Genomic DNA, 18,973 nt, shown 5'->3' on the forward strand with positions numbered 1-18,973 from the left:
GGGGACCGTGTGTGAGCCCTGCAGCTCTGTGCGGGTGGGCGTGGACGCACCTGTATACGCTCTGCCAGGATCTGAATGAGCAGTTCCTCGGGGAGCACGCAGCTCAGGAGCCCGGTCTCGCCTCCGATACTGGCGCTGACACTGAGCCGGCGCTGCGTGGGCCCGGAGGGGAGAGGGCTGGAGGAAATCTGTCGGTGGGAGAAGGATCAGGAGTTAGAGTACAGCATGGTGCCCTAACTACTCCTTCACATACAGGCCATGTGACCTCAGGAAAATCATATAACGGCAATTCCTCATCTGTGAAATGGGGCCTGCATTGTAAAATGGAAGATTCCTCTCTTCGTTAAAGAAGCGTTATAAGCTTCAAACGGGAACGCTGTGGAAGGTCATTCGACTATGTGCTGAACAGCACACATCTGTTCACTCACTCGACAGATATTCACTGAGCACCTGTTATGCACCAGGGGCCCCTCTGGTACTAGAGACACAACAATACACAGGTCTGGCCATGTTGCTTTCTGTGTGGTCCTCACATTCGAATGGGGGAGAAAGAAATGGGGCAGATGAATATACGAACCGGTGATATAATTTCAGATAGTGATGAGTGAGTGCTGGGGAAAAATGATCAGATAAGGGACTAAAGGGCCATGACGGGGTTGGACAATGGCCATTTAGTAAGGGTGGTCATACTGCCTGGGTGATGTGAAAGAACAGGGCAAGATCCCGAGAGGAGAGTCCTTCTGAGAGGGAAGAGCGAGCCCCCTCCACGTGAGGTCACTTGCAGGGCTGCAGAGAGCTCACAGGAGCCCAGGCTCAAAGTCGGGGGCATAGTCAGTTGGTTCAGAACACGCAGGGCTCACAGGCCACGGTAAGGAATCTGGATTTTACTCCAAGTAGTATAGGCAGCTGTTGGCATGTTTTAGACAGATAAGTGATCCGATTTTTATTTTTAAAAGACCGCTCTACCAGCCGCATGAGGTGACAGAGTGGAAGCGGGAAGGCGAGTTAGATATCTCTGTGGTCAAGGCAGGAGGTGATGGTGGCAGGGATGAGGACGGCTTGGCTGGAGGTGATCAGAAGTGGCTGATGCAGGATACATTTCTGAAGCAGAGCCAGTAGGATTTGGGATGGGACGTGAAGGAAAGAGAGGCAACAAGAACGAATCCTTGAGTTTTGACCTGAGCAAGTTAGAAAAGGGTGAAGTTATTTATTAAGAAAGAAAAGACTATGGGAAAAATAACTTTTTGAGTTGTGCTGCTTTATTGGGGAGGCAAGAATCTCTTTTTTGACATATAAATTTTGAGATGTCTTTAAGGCATTCGATAGAAATACTGAATATGAGTTTGGTTATATGAACCCGAGCTTAGGGAGAAATTAAGGCTGGAGAGAGAAATTTGAGAAATTTGATAAGCACACTGAAAATACTTAAGTATTTAATATTTAACTTGAATATTTAATACAATAATTAAGCATGTGAAAAATATTTAAGTATTTAAATAATGAATTGGATGAGATCACCGACAAAGAAAAGGAAGATGCCAAAGAGAAAACAGCAGACGTCTCCGTCGTAGCCTACTTCGAAAAACTAGGCATCTGAAGATGCCGACGGCCCCGGAGGAGCGGAGGCAGCCGTAATGGGGCAGAGGGAAGGGGGGGAGGACGGTGCTCTGAACGCCACGTGAAGAAAGCATTTCCAGGAGGAGGAGTCATCAGCTGCAAAGAGGTCATGTGAGCTGAGGCTAGAAAACTGGCCTCTGGATTTGGCCAAGATGAATGCCAATGACCCTGAGAAGAGTAGCCAGTGGAGTGGCGAGGAGGAAGGTATCACTGGACTAGGGGGAAGAGAGAAGGTGGTGAGGAGGAGGAGGCAATCATGCAGCCATTCTTTAAAAGAGCAGCGTAAAGAGGAGTCGAGAGCTGACTCAACTCCTATTGGCTCTCCTGCCAAAATTTATTCTGTATCGACCACTTGTCACCACTTCTACCATGACTGTCCTCGACCCCGCTGCCATCGTTACCTTGTTAGATATCTAACTAACAGTGGGAGGAGGATCTGGGGTCATGGGGAAGTATTTTGGAAGATGGGAGGTTATAAAACATGCATAGATGCCGATGGGGAGGATCCAATAGATAGGGGGAAAAAACAAATGGGAGGGGGGCCAATTGCAGGAATTTAGCTCTTGACTAAGAGAGAAGAGGTGGGGTCCAGTACACAGGTGCAGGGCCGTGGATGAGGGCAGGGACAGCTCCTCAGCTGCAGGGAAGACACGGCACTGGGTTAGGATAAAGGCTGTCTAGTAGATCTGGTGGTGGAAAGATAATGTGGCTGCCTTCTATTTGTTGCTGCTCCTCTACGAAATCAGAAGAGAGGTCGTTAGTTAAGAATGAGAAAAAAGGAAAGTATCTTAGAGGTTTGGAGAGTGATGACAGCAATAAAATAGTTCTTTTGAAGAGATGGAGGGCAAATTTGCTAGGGCTGACTAAAGGGTCCACTTGAGATTTATGGTCTTAAATTTAAATTAAGACCATTCAAGGGTGATGAAGATTTTTCTCAGCTATGTTGAGCGGCCCTGCATGGAGCAGGCGGAGAATTGGATTTCTCAGGGCTGAAGTTTTGCTTGGAAAGTAGGATGAAAGAGAAGGGGCAGGGGAGTGCCAACAGTGGCAGACCACAGAATCCCAGCTGAGTAAGAAGGCAGGTGAAGGGGTGGTAGCTAGTGAAGATGTGGGATGGTTGCTTTGATGGAACCAATTACTTCCCAGAGTAAGTCACCCGGAAAGTTAGAAAGTAGAACGTGCGGTATAGAGAACTTGGAATTTATGGGTAATGAACAAGGTGTTGAATGGGAGCAGAGCAGTGAATAGCTGAGGATGCTGTAGAATCGAGAAGCAAAAATGTTGGATTAAATGTCATTAGAAAGATCAGGATTTCTAACACGTGCTTTCCTGGAATAAGGTGATTTATAAATAAATGACCTTTTACTACAAGTCATGTCTTTCATTATGTGACATAGTACACATTTCTTCCCATTTGCAACGAATGACTGAAATTCCAGTCATGGGATCGTTCATGCTTTAGAAGTTCATGCTTGGAAGACCAAGCATCTCTGGATAAAACACTCAGACAGGGCAGCTGTTGTTCAGAATCCCTGAGTTCCATCACATGGGGCAGTGCAGGCGGCCACATATGGGGGTCTGTGAGCTCTGATTTCTACTGTGATCTTGAACAGGTTTTAAGTTCCCTCTTCAGTGAAAGGGATTTTTGGAGTCAGAATTGGGATTTTCTGCCATCTTTGATATATTCTAAAAAGCCTTACTTCACTGTTCAGATGGTCAGAACCAAACCAAAGAAAATGGTTCCCCATGACACACTATTTAATACAAATATATGGGTTTTAGTTCATCTAGAAACTTCTGTGTAAAGAACACCATATTAGATCTTGGAAACGGGTTAAAGGATGATGCTCAAAAGAAATTGAATCAATGATTTCAGTTTTCAAGATGTTAGAAGAACACATGACTAAAGTGGCGATCAGAAACATCATCCGGCATAAATGCAGCCTCAAGGGACGCCCCATCCAACCAACATACTTCCTTCCACGCGGAGACCTTCATTTCCATTCCGGCCACTTGCCCCATCCAATACTCCATGACCTGCTTGCCTTGTCTAGCCCTCCGTTCACCTGCCCCATGCAACATGTAGGCCTCCTCTCCTGGAAGGACCTTCGCCTCCACTCCTTCCATCAGCAACCTTCTGTGAAATGCCCACCTCTCCCACGACCCCTACAGGACGTCCAGACCGTAACAAGACCCACAGATGCTTCTGTGCTTCCTGTTTTCCCTATTCTATGGTCCTCCTTAATTCCTTCTCTACCTAGGCTGGTCTTCTCACACTGATGCCACTCTCAACCCCCTTTCCCGTTGTTCTGAGCACCCCCTAACCCTGAAATGATAAGGACTTCTCTCTCTGCCTCTGCATGAGGGCTGCCAGGAGCTATTTAGAGAAATCTTACAACTATGAAGTTATGGCTTCCTGTCTTGGCTGGGCCATCAGCATTCTCAATTATCTTTTCTTTTGTCCACCACCAATTTCTGGTTCTGTTCTTCACAGTGGATACATCAGCGCTCTGCCACTCTACTCAAAGTGCTCTGCATCCCAACATCCCCAACACTTCCGGCAAAGACTCTGCCTCCTGCACACATCCTAGAGCCATTCAGCAAAACCTTTTTCAACCTCTGCCCTCCATCTCCCCTCCCCAAAATGTAGCTGTTTCTGTTTTCACCTTTACTGACTCTAGAGGAAGTTGGTCCCTATCCCCTTTAACTATGCTTAAGTCTGCCCTTCCTGTCTCCTCCTAGAATCACATTCCCTCTTGGGTAGATCATCACCTTATAGTTCTGAAGGAGCTCCTCTCTTTACAGACCTGCTTGTGCCTCTACATCCTTTCAGAGAAAGAACTCTCTTGACTGTGGATTGGCTCCTTTAATAAACACTGTTTTCCTTTTCTTTCAAAAATCCTAGAAGCCTACACTCACTTGACTCCGCTTTCTCACCGACGACTCATCACCCAGCGTCTCTCACAGTGTCATCCACTGTCTCTGGCTTCAGCACCTGCTATTCTGCTGAGCTTGTTCTCGAGGTCCTTTGGCACATGGCTCAAACTCTCTGACTTCTTTATGACTGTCCAAGACTCCCCTGCAGCTCTCCCACGACTGGTATCAATGGTTCACCCTTAGCATTCTTTTAGTAGTAGATTGAGCCATATGAGACGTTGCTGTTATGGAGTTCCCAAATGGTTGAATAGTGACAATGTCATATTGTTTAACCTAATTCTTTTTACACACCTATTTGTCCCCAACCACATTTTATTGCAAATATTCGAAGGCGTGGCTATCTCCTTCATCAGGTGCTTAGTGCACCTTGAGTGCAGGGCTTTTGCTTCATCTATCCCCACTCTGTCAGCACCCACCCCAGGCACTCGCTGAACACGGCTGGATGAATCTCCTTTCTGAAGTGGTGGTGCAGGGACAGCCCTCAGCCTGCATGGAGAGCGCACCCACAGGGATGAAGTCGTGTTGACCTGGCTGCAGGATGCTGAGGAGGAGGAGGAGGAGGAGGAATCTCAGCCCTCCTGGGGGCCCTGGTTTGTACCTGTGGTGTCTCGGATGAGTGCTGGTGATGCTGCTTCTGAGACCCAGAGCCGTGGCTCTCTGACTTGCCTTTGGCGAGCAGCACACTCCCACGCAGAGACTTTGCAGGTTTAAATTCCGGTGTTACCAGGGTGGATTCTGAGGTTAACTTGCCCAGGGTCTCACTGCTCAGTCGTATTTGTCCCACGGTATTTTGGCTTGAGTTGACTTCTTGGGCTATACAGAGAGAGTGGGTTTATATTAAAAGTCACCTCAGGATAATAAGGAAATAAAAGTGGGGATGGTACGCTGAAGTCTAGTGTGATTCTCTTGAGGAATACAGAGCCATGCCCGCCTGCAGCTGGCTGATTGGCTGGGAGAAGAGGCTCCGCCCACCAAGGACTAGACAAGGATGGCACAGTGGAGGGCCTGGCTTGGAGTCCAGGGCTCTTCACTGCTCATCTTCCCAGTGGCTCCTATGTTAATTTGCCCCCCTCTCTCTTCCAGCACAGAGGGCCATCATGTCTGAAGCTGCGGGCACACTAGAGCCCTGCCCTGGAAACTTAACGCCTGACCTTTGGTGGTTCTAGGCAGTGGTGGTGCCAGTGGGTAGCTTGGGTAGGGCATTCTCTGCTTCTGCAGCACAGCTGACAAAATGAACAAAGTGAGCCTGCTGGCAAACATGGCTTCAATATTAATTTCTTCATTTCACCTCTGTCCCCCCTTCCAGTCAGATCATCACCTCTTAGCGCACCCACCCACTGAGAAATTCCCTCTCAGAATCAGTGGTTGATGTCATCATTTATAAGGGTTTCAATGGCATCCGTTCAAAAAAAACTCTTGCTAGAGCCACTGTGGTGAGAGGCTCGAGGGGCAGGAGGTCATCAGGCCAAAGGCACTCTAGCAAGAGTTTTTTTGAACGGATGTCATTCCGTTCTTACTGTGAATTCTTACTGTGTCTTCTGGGGCACCAACTCTATGAGGATGAAGTACCCGCCACTTTAGGAGAATGGGAGTCTAGAAGATGCTGTTGGCACCTAAGATGATGTAGTGGTAAGGCCGAATGCTCAGCGGCTTCCACGTTTCTCTAGCTCTCAGGCAGATCTGTTAAGACTCATTACTCCTCGTTGACCATTTAAGCAAATAAGCACAACTGGAGAGTTGTGCTTATTACTCTGCTTTATTTTTTTCACGTGGCTTCCCCAGGAGCTGATTATGGGTACAAAGACTCCATACTGCACCCTGAAGGATGGAAGAGGTGTGGCAAAGAGCCTGAAGCCATCAGGGGAGCAGTCGTACCAAAGTTCTGCTCCAATTATAGAGCTGGGTGGTCCTATGTTCATCCAGGCCCTATCGCCCTCAGTCCCTCCTGGCTCTGCCTCCTGCCAGCACGTACCTGCTCACGTCACTGTGAGTCCCTCTCTGCCCCGCCCATCTCTACCTTTGCTGATTGCTGTGCAGTCTCTTCTGTGTTCTCCTCATGCCTTCCACCTTTCCCTGCCCATAGCATCGCCCCTCCGTATCTTAAAAGTCACTTCTTTCTGATACAACACTAATGAGAGTTTTCATTTGACCTTTCATTTCTTTCAAGAGATCATCTTTCCTTCACTGCCCAATTTCTCAAAACAGTGGTCTAGCCCATCCCTGTCCAATAGACATATAATATGAGCCGTTAATAGTAATTTAAAATTTTCCAGCAGCTAGATTAAATGAGTAAAATTTGATTTTAATGGTATATTTTATTTAACCGAAAATATAAAATATATGAAAATTATTAAATATATAAAAATAGATACTACAACATAAATATAAATATATAAAAATTATTACTGTTATATAACAGTCTTTATTCATAGTCTTTATTCATATAGTCTTTATTCATGCCATATCTTCAAAATCCAGCATGTATTGTACACTTACCACACATCTCAATTTGGACTAGCTACATTTTATGTGGCCAGCGGGTACTGTGTGGGACAGGTTTAGATTTACTGCTTTCTCTTCAGTACAGCCTGCTGATTCCACAGCAAACAGCAAACGTGGGTTTGGGCTGAACCCCTCCACTGAAAGAATTTTCTCCAAAGTCACCAGTGACCTCTGAACTGCGGACTACAGTGGCTCTCTTCTCAAGGCTCATTCTATTTGAACTTTTATCAATCTCTGATTACATGCATTTATTGATTCCGTCCATTTTTATAAATCTTTACTGTGTCTGCTACATGCCAGGCACTATTCCAGGTTCTGGGAATATATTAGTGATGAAAACGTACACAAACCTCCGCCCTCAGAAGCTTACATCCGAGTGGGGGCAGACCGATAATAAAATAAGCAAGTGAAACAAATAGTACGTTAACTAGCGGTGAGGGCTCTGAGAAGAACAGAGCTGACAGGGCGCCCGGCCTCCATCGGGGCCTGAAGAGCCGAGCGAGGCCTTCTAGCCGCTCTCTCTCCTGCGGTGCGCTCTCTCTCCACGTACTGACTGCATCCTGCTCTGCTGACGCACTGCCCCGCTGACCCCCACGCCGCCTTCTCGGCCTTCCCTGGCCTTCTCCTCCTCCACCTCCTCCTCAAATATAAGTGCTCCTCAAGGTTGCATCCTGCCGGACCCATCCCACTCCTCTCTTTCTGGAACTTTCTGGGCTGACTTCCTCTACTCCAGAGGCTGCAGCTCTCACTTCGCTGAGGTAGACTCCCCCAACTAAGTCTTTAGATTCACATTACATTCTCAGACAGGGAGCTCAAATTCATGATGTGTCACAGGACATTAACACAGCTCCAAAGGCCTCAGTGAAATGTAATGTATTCGACAGAAAAGGAAACAAAAAACTAAGGGAACCAGAATTATGATTCATCTTAGAGTTCCTGCTGAAGGATAGCAGAATATGCCACCCCAAAATATGACTCTAGGTGTTTCAGAACAGGCCACCTCAAAATATGCTGCTTTGATATATTATTTTGAGCTGCTTTGATATATTGATTAGTCTGAGCACTTGAAAAACAGAAAATGCATGTAGAGGATTTCCCTGAATTCTCCTTATCTGCCTAAAGAAAGGCCCGCAAAAGGAACTCAGCTGTGACAAATCTCCTTTCTGGGAGTTTCATCAACCAGAGAAGATTGACTCTTATCTCAGGAGAGGGGACTAGAAGTCAACACTCCATCCAGACAAACTTTATCACAAACTCTCATCGTCCATCAATTCTTCTAAGGGTTCATTCATTGTTCCTAATAATCATTTGCTCTCCCCTAAGAAGACTACTTCCTTCCTCTCCTTTCTCTATTAATATGGTATTTAATCCTGAATTCTAAAGCCACCTCTTTGAGTTATTGATTTTTCTCTGAGTATCTCTCATGTATACATGAAGTACACATGTTAGTAAACTTGTGATTTTCTCTTGTTAATGCTTTTTATTATAGGGGCCTTAGCTGAGATCTCAGAATAGTAAAGGGACAATTATTTTTTCTCCCCTATACTAATTAAGAGCTATTTCTCTTATCTTCCAAGCAAAGAACTTCCCATGTCCCTAAGCATCCCATGCAGAGGTAGTGAGGGGAGGGGACCTGCCTGAAAGCCCCCGCCAGTTTTATCAACTAGCTGGTACACTATTAGCAATGATATCATGTTGTTATGAGCATTTGTATAAAAATGGTTTAGCTCTGGCAGGCACTCTGCTTCAACACATTTTCCCATTGAGCAGCTGTTGTCCTGTGGGTCCTTGGATGACCTAATGGAGCCAGGATTCTTGACTTCTGGGAGGTGGGGCACACCAGACCTCACTACTATGGGGTTCAAAAACTCAATTCATTTTCCTTGCCAGCAAATTTTCTCCTCCTTCTACGTTGTCTATCTTGGGAAATGACATCGCTCTCTTCCGAACTAGCAGTCTTGGTGTGACCACCTTGAATGCTTCCTACTCCTTCGATTCCTGGCCTTGCAGATGGCTACTAGGTCAGCTTGCCCAGGCCCATTCGTCTTCCCCTTCACTCTTGCTTCCTCTACAAGACACGACATGAGCTCCTCCCATACAGTGGAAACTGCCACACTTTTCCCTTCAAAATAAAAGCCAGATTCCCAATCTTGGCATCAAGGTCAACTTTAATTGGCCTCAGCCTGTCTTCCCACCTCTAATTTACTGTCAGCTGTTGTCCTGTGGGTCCTTGTCCTCATCTTTAGCTATCAACACTCTTCTACTCCTTCGAAGCCCATGTTCATGGAAACTTTCCCAGATCACACTTGTTGGAACTCAGTCATCCCAAACTTGCTCTTTCACAGAAGCCAGTGCTTCTGTTACATTATTTTTCTCTGCTCCGAATGAGCGTATGTCTGCTCTTCTCCAGGTGTCACCTCCCCTCACCCCTGCCATAGTGTGGGCCACGTCTTATTCATTGTCCTTTTCCCTGCAGTGCCCTGTGAGTGCCTGCACTGGGCAGCCAGGGGAGCCGCAGTTGCTTGGTGAAGAAAATTCTCCTCCAGGCTCCTAAGTCAGCAGCATGGTATAAGTCAGCCTTCAACTGAGCTGAGGGAGAAAAGCTCCGTGGGGGACAAAGAGAAGACGGCCATGAACAGTAGGGGGGTGCTGGCCATTTGACCATAACAACGCAGGGTGAACGGCTCTTACCGGACTCCTCTTCCTTCATGGACTGCTCTATGGCAGCCCTGATGCAGAGCTCCCGGGCCCGCAGCCCTGAGATGTTGCTGCCGTCGGAGATGGCTTCCAGCACGACGGAGTCGATGTTCAAGCAGGCTGCACTGTAGTACTTGGCCATGCTGACTGCCGTGGCTGACTTGCCTACAAAAAAGGTCAGGGGGCTGAATTTCATGGCTTTCATTTGCTCAGTTTCCTAGACAGAAGAAGCTTCTAGAATAGAGGCCCCTGTAAAGCGATCTAAGTGCTCTGCCTCTAAGTCTCTTGTGTGGCCTGAGGTGGCAGCAGAAAAGAAAAGGAAGACCTGAGCCACGAGTCAGGCCCATGGATTCTGCTCTTAATTCTAACACTGATGTGCCATGTGTGCTGTGACAACCCACATCCTCCCCAGATTTTCTCCTCAGTTTAAAAAGTGATTCTGTCAGATGCTCTTTAAAAGTCTTGCAGCTCTTACTGTCTCTGATTCTAATAGAAAGACTTTTTTGTTTTTAAGAACAATGTCTTTTTTTTTTCTCATTTTGAAATACCTGCTTTATTAAAAAGAAAAGAGAAAATTCAGAAATAACAGACAGGAGAAAAGAAAAAAGATCCATAGTTCGCTCATCCAGAGAGATTAAAGTTCATATACAGGTTGCTCAATATGCAGATGTACCTATTTTAGGTTGAATAATGCTTCCCCAAAGATGTCACATCCTAATCCCCTGGAACTTGTAAATATGTTACCTTATATGGTAAAGGGACTTTGCAGGTGTGATTAAGTTAAGGATCTTGCTATAGGAGATTATCCTGAATTACCTGGCTGGGCCCAGTGTAATCACATGGTCCTTACAAGAGAGAAACAGGAGGGTCAGAGTCAGAACAGGTGATGTCATGATGAAAGCAAAGACAGAAAGACTGGAAAATGTTAAGATGCTGGATTTGAAAATGGAGGAAGGGGTCATGACCCAAGGAACGAAGGCAACATTTCTAGAAGCTAGAAAATGTAAGGAAATGGATTCTCCCCTAGAGCAGGGGTCCCTAACCCCCGGGTTATGGACTGGTACCAGTCTGTGGCCTGTTAGGAACTGAGGCGCACAGCAGGCAGTGTGTGGTGCGCGAATAAGCAAAGCTTCATCTGTCTCTAATGTTCTTATGTTTTAAAATTTTTAAAAGAATACAAGCTCAAACAATTTAGAGCCGTATTAATTAAAAATGAGTTGCCTCTGCTCTTTCTCTAACCCGGTATCTCTGAGGATGGCAAGTTAACAGTTTGAGAATACTCTTTTGGGGAATAAATGTCAAACAAAAGAGTCTTCTATTGCCTCTAAAAGCGCAAGTGCAAATTCACCATAAACCCAAAAGGGTCAGCCCTGCAGAGTTGTGGCATACCTGACAAGGGTGTCCCGTGGATGATAATGGCAATGCCTTTCCGGTTCTTGGCCATGCGGCCTTCTGGAGAAATATCGATGCCCAGGTGGCGAGCGATCACCCGGCTCACTGGGTTGTTCTCTACTTCTCCGACTTCTTCTGCAGAATGGCTGTCATTGCTCTGTATCTTGTCAGCTGTAAATTAAAAATAAACGTGCGCAGGTGCACATGTGTGCGCATGAGGACACGCCCAGAATTTACATGGGTTCTGATGGAAACGGGAACTTTTTTTTTAAACATTGTTGTTTGAAAACGACAATCTACAGCAACTAAGTCGTTACTGCTAAGTCGTCACTGCCCCCGTAGTGTATGAGAGTGCCCTTTTTGGCTAATAATTTGCCCATGGCCACTACGAGGACACTGCAAATACAGATACTCTTTGACTCTTAATTCCATTTTTGGGAATCTCTACTGCTGAAAAATAATTTTGGAAACTAGCTGAGTTTGCAAACTTAAGGGACACGGCTAAATAAATGATGGCATATTCATATCGTAGAATGAAAACATAGTTGTGCTAGAAGGCTTTGAGGATGCATTTCATGGAGGAAGGTGAAAAGGCATTAAACGGTCTTCCTACTTCTGCTTAGAGAGAACTGGTACCAAAACCTTAAAATGCTTGGTTACTTTGAAACACTATCTTTTCCAGGCTTTCCTCATCCTCCTCTTCGTCTGGGTTGGCCTTAGACTCATGCCGCTCTCCCAGGTCGGAGACAGATATCCCTCGGCTCAGTGAGGTCCTCTTTGTGCTGGAGGAGTTTCCCTGGTCTGACAAGGGCATATCTTCATCTTCTGTTAGACAGCGAAGGATGAAAACACACGGGGAAGAGTTGGGGCGGGGGCCGGGGGGCCGAGGGAGATGATGGGGGCAGAAAAGAGAAACAAAGAGGAGAATCACTGAACCGGTTATTATCACCCTGGACTATCCAACCCAGAGAAACAAGAACTGCAGCGAGTTTCTCTTCCCAGAGCATTTCTACTTTTTAACATTAAAATAAAAACAAAATTATTGCTCCAGAAAATTTGAAAAATTCACAAGAGCAAAAATTTTAAAAATTCATCTGTGAAAAGAGGTATAAATAGACAAAGAAACAGAGACAACAGAAGAATTGCAGCTTAGTTTTGATACAGGTACAGGAGAACTAGCAATTGCTCGCATTTTTAATTTTTCAAAACCAAACTTAGTATCATATTGTAAGTATCAGTGTGCGGCCTGCTTTCCCCCTCCGCTTATCATGAACGTTTCTCCATGTCCTTGTTTAGCATCTCCATCCTGTCGTCTGCCCAGCACTCTCTTCACTGCCTCCATTCCACAGTTTCAGTGGGTGTGTAGGGCTGTGATTGTATAAATTTATCCCCCTCTACCTCAGGGCCTAGACATCCTCTTTAGAGTTTAGAATCTGTAGTTGAGCTGGAGGGGTTGCGGCTCTCCTGCGAAGGCAGCCATGCGACCTGGGACTGCTGGCCTTCCCCGGACGTGGTGTGGGAAGCAGAGAAGGATGGTCTACGGCATGAGAGAGCAGAGTGAGCGGGTGCTCAGAGAAGCGCTGTGAGAAGCAGAACGTTTGCCTTGCTGGGCTCTCTCTGGACCCTCAGGTCCTGGCTCTAGACCACCTTTCAATGCGCCAAGTGGAAAAATGGATCCACAACTGCGGTGCGTAAGGAAGGGAATGAAAAAATGGGGACGAGAGCACCAGGGCCGTTCTCTGACTTCACGAAGTCCTTTGTACATTGCAGCTTCTCACAGCTCTCTACCGAGGCCGCCAGTCAGTCCTGAGTTAGAATGTCTTTCCCCCACCCTCTTCCTGACTGTGAGCTCTCAAAGGCAGGGGCTTGTTTCATTGATCTTTTTTCCTCCCCCCCGGCCCCACCCAGCACTTCAGCTCAATGCTTGGAACACAGAGGGTGCTTGTTATGGGCTTAATTGGTTCCCTCAAAATTCACCCGTTAAAGTCCTAACCCCCCAGTACCTCAAAGCGTGACTGTGGTTGAAGGTAAGGCCTTTAAAGAGGTAGTTAAGTTAAAATGAGGTCATGTGGGTGTCCTAATCCAACCATAATCCAACATGACTGGTATTTTGTAAGAAGAGATTAGGGCACACACAGAGGGAGGACCGTGTGAACACAGGGTGAAGACAGCTGTCTACAAGCCATGGAGGGAGGTCTCGAAGGAAACAACCCTGCAGACATCTTGATCTTGGATTTCTAGCCTCCAGAATTGTGAGAAAATAAATTCCTGTTGGTTAAGGTATCCATTCTGCGGTACTTGCGATGGCAGTTCTAGCAGACCAATAGTGCTCAGGGAATGTGACTGGAAGGTTGGGGAGAGAGGCAGCCTTCTTCTCTCATCTTCTCGTTTTAGGGCAAACTAATATCCTCTGACTAGCTTCCTTGAGAGACCACAAGGCCGACCCAAGGGCAGGAGTAATGGACTCCATGCAATTCATTCGCTCATTCACTCTTGCAGCACATTTTTTTGGGCACTACGCCGTGTCAGGTGTTGTTCCATGCACTGTGTTTACAGGCGGGGGATGGGTGGCCACTGCTTTTATGGGGGCTTCCGGTCTAGGGGAGGAGACAAGTACGAAGAAAATAATTATGCTGTGATGACTGTTACGCAGAAGAAGAGAACAAGGGAAAACAGGAAGGGGACATTTCTAGGAAGAGGGCATGGAAAAGCAAGAAGGAGAAGCATGTGTCATGACAAGCCACAGAATCCTACAAGTCGTCAAGGAAAGTTGATGCTCAAGTGCACACAAGGGGGCCCCTGGGCATATGACAGGGTAATTGGGGGCACTAGGCTAGAAAGGGCCAGATTGTGAGTGCACAGTCCAGCTTCACGACTGGGTTTGGAACTCTGTTTAGAACTGTGGAGGGTCGGCCTCTTCCTCATGTGACCTCGTACCCTGACCTCTTTTAGGGCACCTGTTTTTACTGTATGTGACGTACTACCTTGCACTATCTTGGCACACGTATGGGGGCTGTGAAGCGGTTACCGTCGTGGGCTCCTGAGTCACAGGGACCTGGACTTGCATCCTGCTTCTGCCACTTAGAACTGGCCTCTGAGCACTTCAGCTTCTCATCTGCACGTGTGAAGCCCTCAGTGCAGGGCTTGGTATGTAGCAAGGGTTCCAAATCTATATTAGTTTTAGTCTTAACTTCCCACTAGATTCTAGTAAGAGCAGAATGTGTCCCCGTCTCTACCTCCATACCATGGGGATCATAGGCCATTTTGTAAGGAGTAGAAATAAAATGCATGAGGCATCCAGCACCCACCTCGCACCTGGCAGGTGCTCAATTGCTGGCTGGTCTCCCAGCAGGGACAAGTCAAAGAAGCCGGGGCAGGGGTGGGGGCCCGGCCCCCGAGCTGAGTTCTCACCGTTCTCCTGCGCCAGCGTCTCCAGATATTTCACCTTCATCTGTTCTTCTTTTGACCGCTTCACCTCCTTAAAGTACTCATACAGCTCTGGGGGCAGCTTCTCTCCGGGGACACGGGGTGGCAGCAGCAGGGTGTTATAGGAATCATAGCCCTTCAGTGTTCGCAGGATCTGCTCAGGGAGAACAGGAACTGCTGTTGGCCTCACTGGAAGCTTCTCCCCACAGCCCTCGGTGGGCCCTCCCGTCCATCTTGTAAAACCTCTGCCTGCCTGAGGCTGGCTGTATACAAGAGCAGGGTCCTTTGGGGCGGGAGGTGTCTAAAAGTAAGGCTGAGCCCTGAAACTGGGGATATAGGATCTTTATTTTGCCTCATGTGAACCTGGGCATTTCACAAGTGGAAGGAAATTTTCTACTTGTTTAAAAAATAGCATATACTGTTTTTCTTCCCCCGCCCCACCCCCACCATTGACAAAAGTACAGAACTCCATTAGTCACTTTTAGTGGCACATCTTTATAAAACATTGTGGTTGGCAATATTATACTAGGTAAGGTGGTTGTCTCATAAACGGACGATCTACGGAAAAACAAGAAAAATGTGTATGCATGTGCACACGAGAGACGGGGGGCGGTGATGAGAAGAAATGTATATTAGGGTTGTCAGATGAAATACGGGATACTGAGTTAAATCTGAATTTTAGATAAACGACAAATAATTTTTGTATAAATATGTTCAGTGTTGCTTATCTGAAATTAAAATTTAACTGGGCAAACTGTTTTTATTTCTACTGAATCTGGCAATCTTAGTGTATATATATATATATATATATATATATATATATATATATATATATATTTATAAAATACTATAAAATAACATCTTAGAAAGCAATTACTGCCTACAAGACCTAATTTATTGCTTCTGGCAGGTGCTGGGAGGGACACCTGGTATGAAAAATCTGTTTTGTTAGGTAACCCTTCTCCAGGATCACCATTTTTAGTTGTTTGAAAACCACTGTTAATAAGCTCATTCTAAGATATATATGAAAGTACAAAGAGCTAAGAATAGTCAAAACACTAGTAAAGAGGAATAAAGAGAGAGGACTGCCCTATCAGGTATCAGGACTTACAGGCAGGGTGGTATTCATGTTGGGACAGACGAATTGACCAATGAATTTTAGAGAGCTTAGGACAGACTCACTCATATATGGAGCTTTGATATAGGACAGAGGTCAGTGGGAAAGGAAGGAATATTCCAAAAACTGATTGATGCAGAGACACAAAGTCCTGGCCAATTTGCTTCATTTGGGTAACTCCTGTGGGATCAGCTGAAGTCTCTGTTGCACTCATTATACAGTTCATCTTCTTTCTCTCCAAATTCTTCTTTCCTTATTCTTCACAGGTGTTGTTCTTGGGAGTGCTCCCTAATAAACCTTCTACATGCAAATCTCAGAATCTTAGATTCTACTTTCCATTGAACCTGACCCACAACAGAGGATGCTGTGCCAGTGTTAGCCACTGAGCATTTCATAAATATCTAATGAAAAGACTCTGTTCCAGAGGGGCATATTCCCATCTTGAGAAAAACTTCTGGATGCAGAATCCAAATTAGGCAGAGCATAAACACTGGGAGTAAGAAAATAGAAGACTCGAAGGCCAAGTTGGGGGAGGGTTCTGAGGAAGCAGAGTCACCCGAGCTAAGCCATCCCCAAATTCCTAACCCACAGAAAACATGAGATAACCAACATTTGTTTTAAGGTGCTAAGCGACAGATAACTGATAAGTAATAGATAACTAAGCATTGGACTTCATGAACAGCAAAACCTTACGAGAAAAAAATGGAGTGATATGTTTAAGATATTAAAGCGCAGAAAATGTGAGCCAAGGGGATTGTATCCGATCAAATTGATCTTCAAGAATAAAACCCACAGATAAACAATTATGCAGAGAATATCGTTCCCGTGATCCCTAGAAATCCACTAGAATCCACTAGAAAATGAGCTTCAGACAACCAGGACCAGTGCTGACCATTGAATATGTTTAAGTGTAGAATTAAGACCAAATGATGGAAATTGGGTTCTGACATCTTAATATTGTAAGCTATAACACTGTAGATATAATACAAGAAGCAAAACATGGAGGAAGTGTACATGAGATGATTACCTAGCAGTCATACCAGGAAGTAAAAGAATGTCATTTCGAATTAGAGGGTGGTGAGGAGAGAGGAAAAGAGATTACCAGCTAATTTTATTAGTATTGCTCATAGTAGGGAACTCAGAGGCAGTTTCTAAAAAGCTAGGTACTAAGGGTATTAGATAAAGCTATAGTTCATATAGCTCAGCCTCAAGGTAAGAGAGCAAGGTGGAGATAGTAAAAAATGGACCTGGATAGATCAATGGAACAGAATAGAGATCCCAGAAATAGACTGAAATAAATATAGTCAACTGATCTGTGACAAAAGAGCAAATGTAACACAATGAAGCAAAGACAGTTTTTTCAAAAATAGTGCTGGAACTGTACAGCACATGTAAAAAAAATAAACCTAGATGAATCTTATATCCTCCACAAAAATCAACTTAAAATGGGCTGTAGACCTAAATGAAAGACATAAAAGTATAAAACTCCTAGAAGATAATGTAAAAAAATCTAGATGACTTTGAGTGTGGTGATGACTTTTTAGATACAACACCAAAGGCACAGTTCATGAAAAAAATAATTGATAAGGACTTCGCTAAAATTAAAAACTTCTGCTCTGTAAAAGACAACGTCAAGAGAACGAGAAGACAAACCACAGACTGGGAGAAAACATCTGCAAAAGACATATCTGGACAAACAAACGCATAGACTCAGACGACAGTTTGGTGGTTACCAGAAGGGAAGAGGGGTGAGGGGAGGATGAGGAGGGTAAAGGGGATCAAATATGTGATGATGGAGGGAGACTAGACTTTGGGTGGTGAGCGTACCATGCAATACACAGATGATGTACTACAGAACTGTACACCAAAAACTTGCATAACATTATTAACCAATGTTATCCTAATACATTTAATTTAGAAAGGACACATCTGATAAAAGACTGTTATTCAAAATATGTAAAGAGCCTTTAAAATTCAACAATGAGAAAACAAACAACCTGATTAAAAAGGGGCCAAAGACCTTAACAGACATCTCACTAAAGATACACAGATGGCAAATAAGCATATGAACAGATGCTCCACATCATATGTCATCAGGGAAATGAAAATTAAAACAATGAGATACCACTACACATCTATTTGAATGATAAAAATCTAAAACACTGACAACATCAAATGCTAATGAGGATGAGGAGCAATAGGAACTCTCAATTATTGCTACAAAATGGTATAACCACTCTGTAAGACAGGTTGACAGTCTTTGTGAGACTACAAAATGGTATAACCACTCTGTAAGACAGGTTGACAGTTTCTACAAAACTAAACATATTCTTACTATACAATCCAGCAATCATGCTCCTTGGTATTTACCTAAAGGAGTCCAAAACTTATGTCAATACAAAACCCTGCACATGGATGTTTTCACAGCAGCTTTAATCATAATTGCCAAAACTTGGAAGCAACCAAGAAGTCCTTCAGTAGGTGAATGAATAAACTGTGGTACATCCAGACAATGGAATATTATTCTGTGCTAAAAAGAAATGAAAAGACATGGAGGAATCTTAAATGCATATTAGTAAGTGAAAAAAAGCAATCTGCAAAGGCTACATACTGTATAATTCCAACTATATGATATCCTGGAAAAGGCCATACTATGGAGACAGGGAATGGGAAGAGGAGGGGATTAATAGGCTGAGTACAGAGGATTTTTAAGGTAGTGAAAATACTCTGTATGACACTATAATGATTCATTTATGTCATTATACATTTGTCCAAACCTATAGAATGTACAACATCAAGAGTGAACTGTAATATAAACTATGGACTTTGGGTAATTATGATATGCTAATATAGGTTCATCAATTGTAACAAATGTACCATTCTAGAGGGGAGGTTGATAATGAGGGAGGCTATTGAATGTGTGGGTGCAGGGAGTATCTAGGAAATCTCTGTACCTTCCCCTTAATTTTGCTGTGAACCTAAAACTCTAAAAAAATAAAGTTAAAAAAAAATGAACACAGAGAAGCAACTGAAAAACATGCAGCCCAGAACAGAAAAAGAAATGACAGATTTAAGCCCAAACATGATTACATTAAATGTAAATGGTCTAAATATACCAATTAAAGACAGAGACTGCCAGAATGTATTTTTAAAAATGACCCGATTATATGCTGTCTACAAAAAACTCACTTCAAAATAATGATTGCTGCACATATTCTTCACCATTTGAATTTTAACTATTAGCATGTATTGGTTTTCAATTGGTTGTTTAAAATGTATAATGAG

At 44.6% G+C, this 18,973-nt stretch overlaps 1 protein-coding gene across 1 annotated transcript in view; it reads right to left on the reverse strand.

Moving 5' to 3' along the window:
- HYDIN (HYDIN, axonemal central pair apparatus protein) overlaps positions 1 to 18,973 on the reverse strand; it is a 351,593-nt gene that overhangs the window by 79,740 nt on the left and 252,880 nt on the right. Inside the window, exons 38-43 of the mRNA XM_023523662.1 lie at positions 14,557 to 14,725; positions 11,806 to 11,970; positions 11,143 to 11,316; positions 9,748 to 9,918; positions 5,153 to 5,367; positions 51 to 188 (exon numbers count right to left, since the gene is read on the reverse strand). Coding sequence (XP_023379430.1) covers positions 51 to 188; positions 5,153 to 5,367; positions 9,748 to 9,918; positions 11,143 to 11,316; positions 11,806 to 11,970; positions 14,557 to 14,725 — 1,032 coding nt within the window. The remainder of the gene's footprint in view (positions 1 to 50; positions 189 to 5,152; positions 5,368 to 9,747; positions 9,919 to 11,142; positions 11,317 to 11,805; positions 11,971 to 14,556; positions 14,726 to 18,973) is intronic.

Source organism: Pteropus vampyrus, unplaced genomic scaffold (genome assembly GCF_000151845.1).
Source record: "Pteropus vampyrus isolate Shadow unplaced genomic scaffold, Pvam_2.0 Scaffold399, whole genome shotgun sequence".
Classification (NCBI taxonomy): Eukaryota; Metazoa; Chordata; class Mammalia; order Chiroptera; family Pteropodidae; genus Pteropus; species Pteropus vampyrus.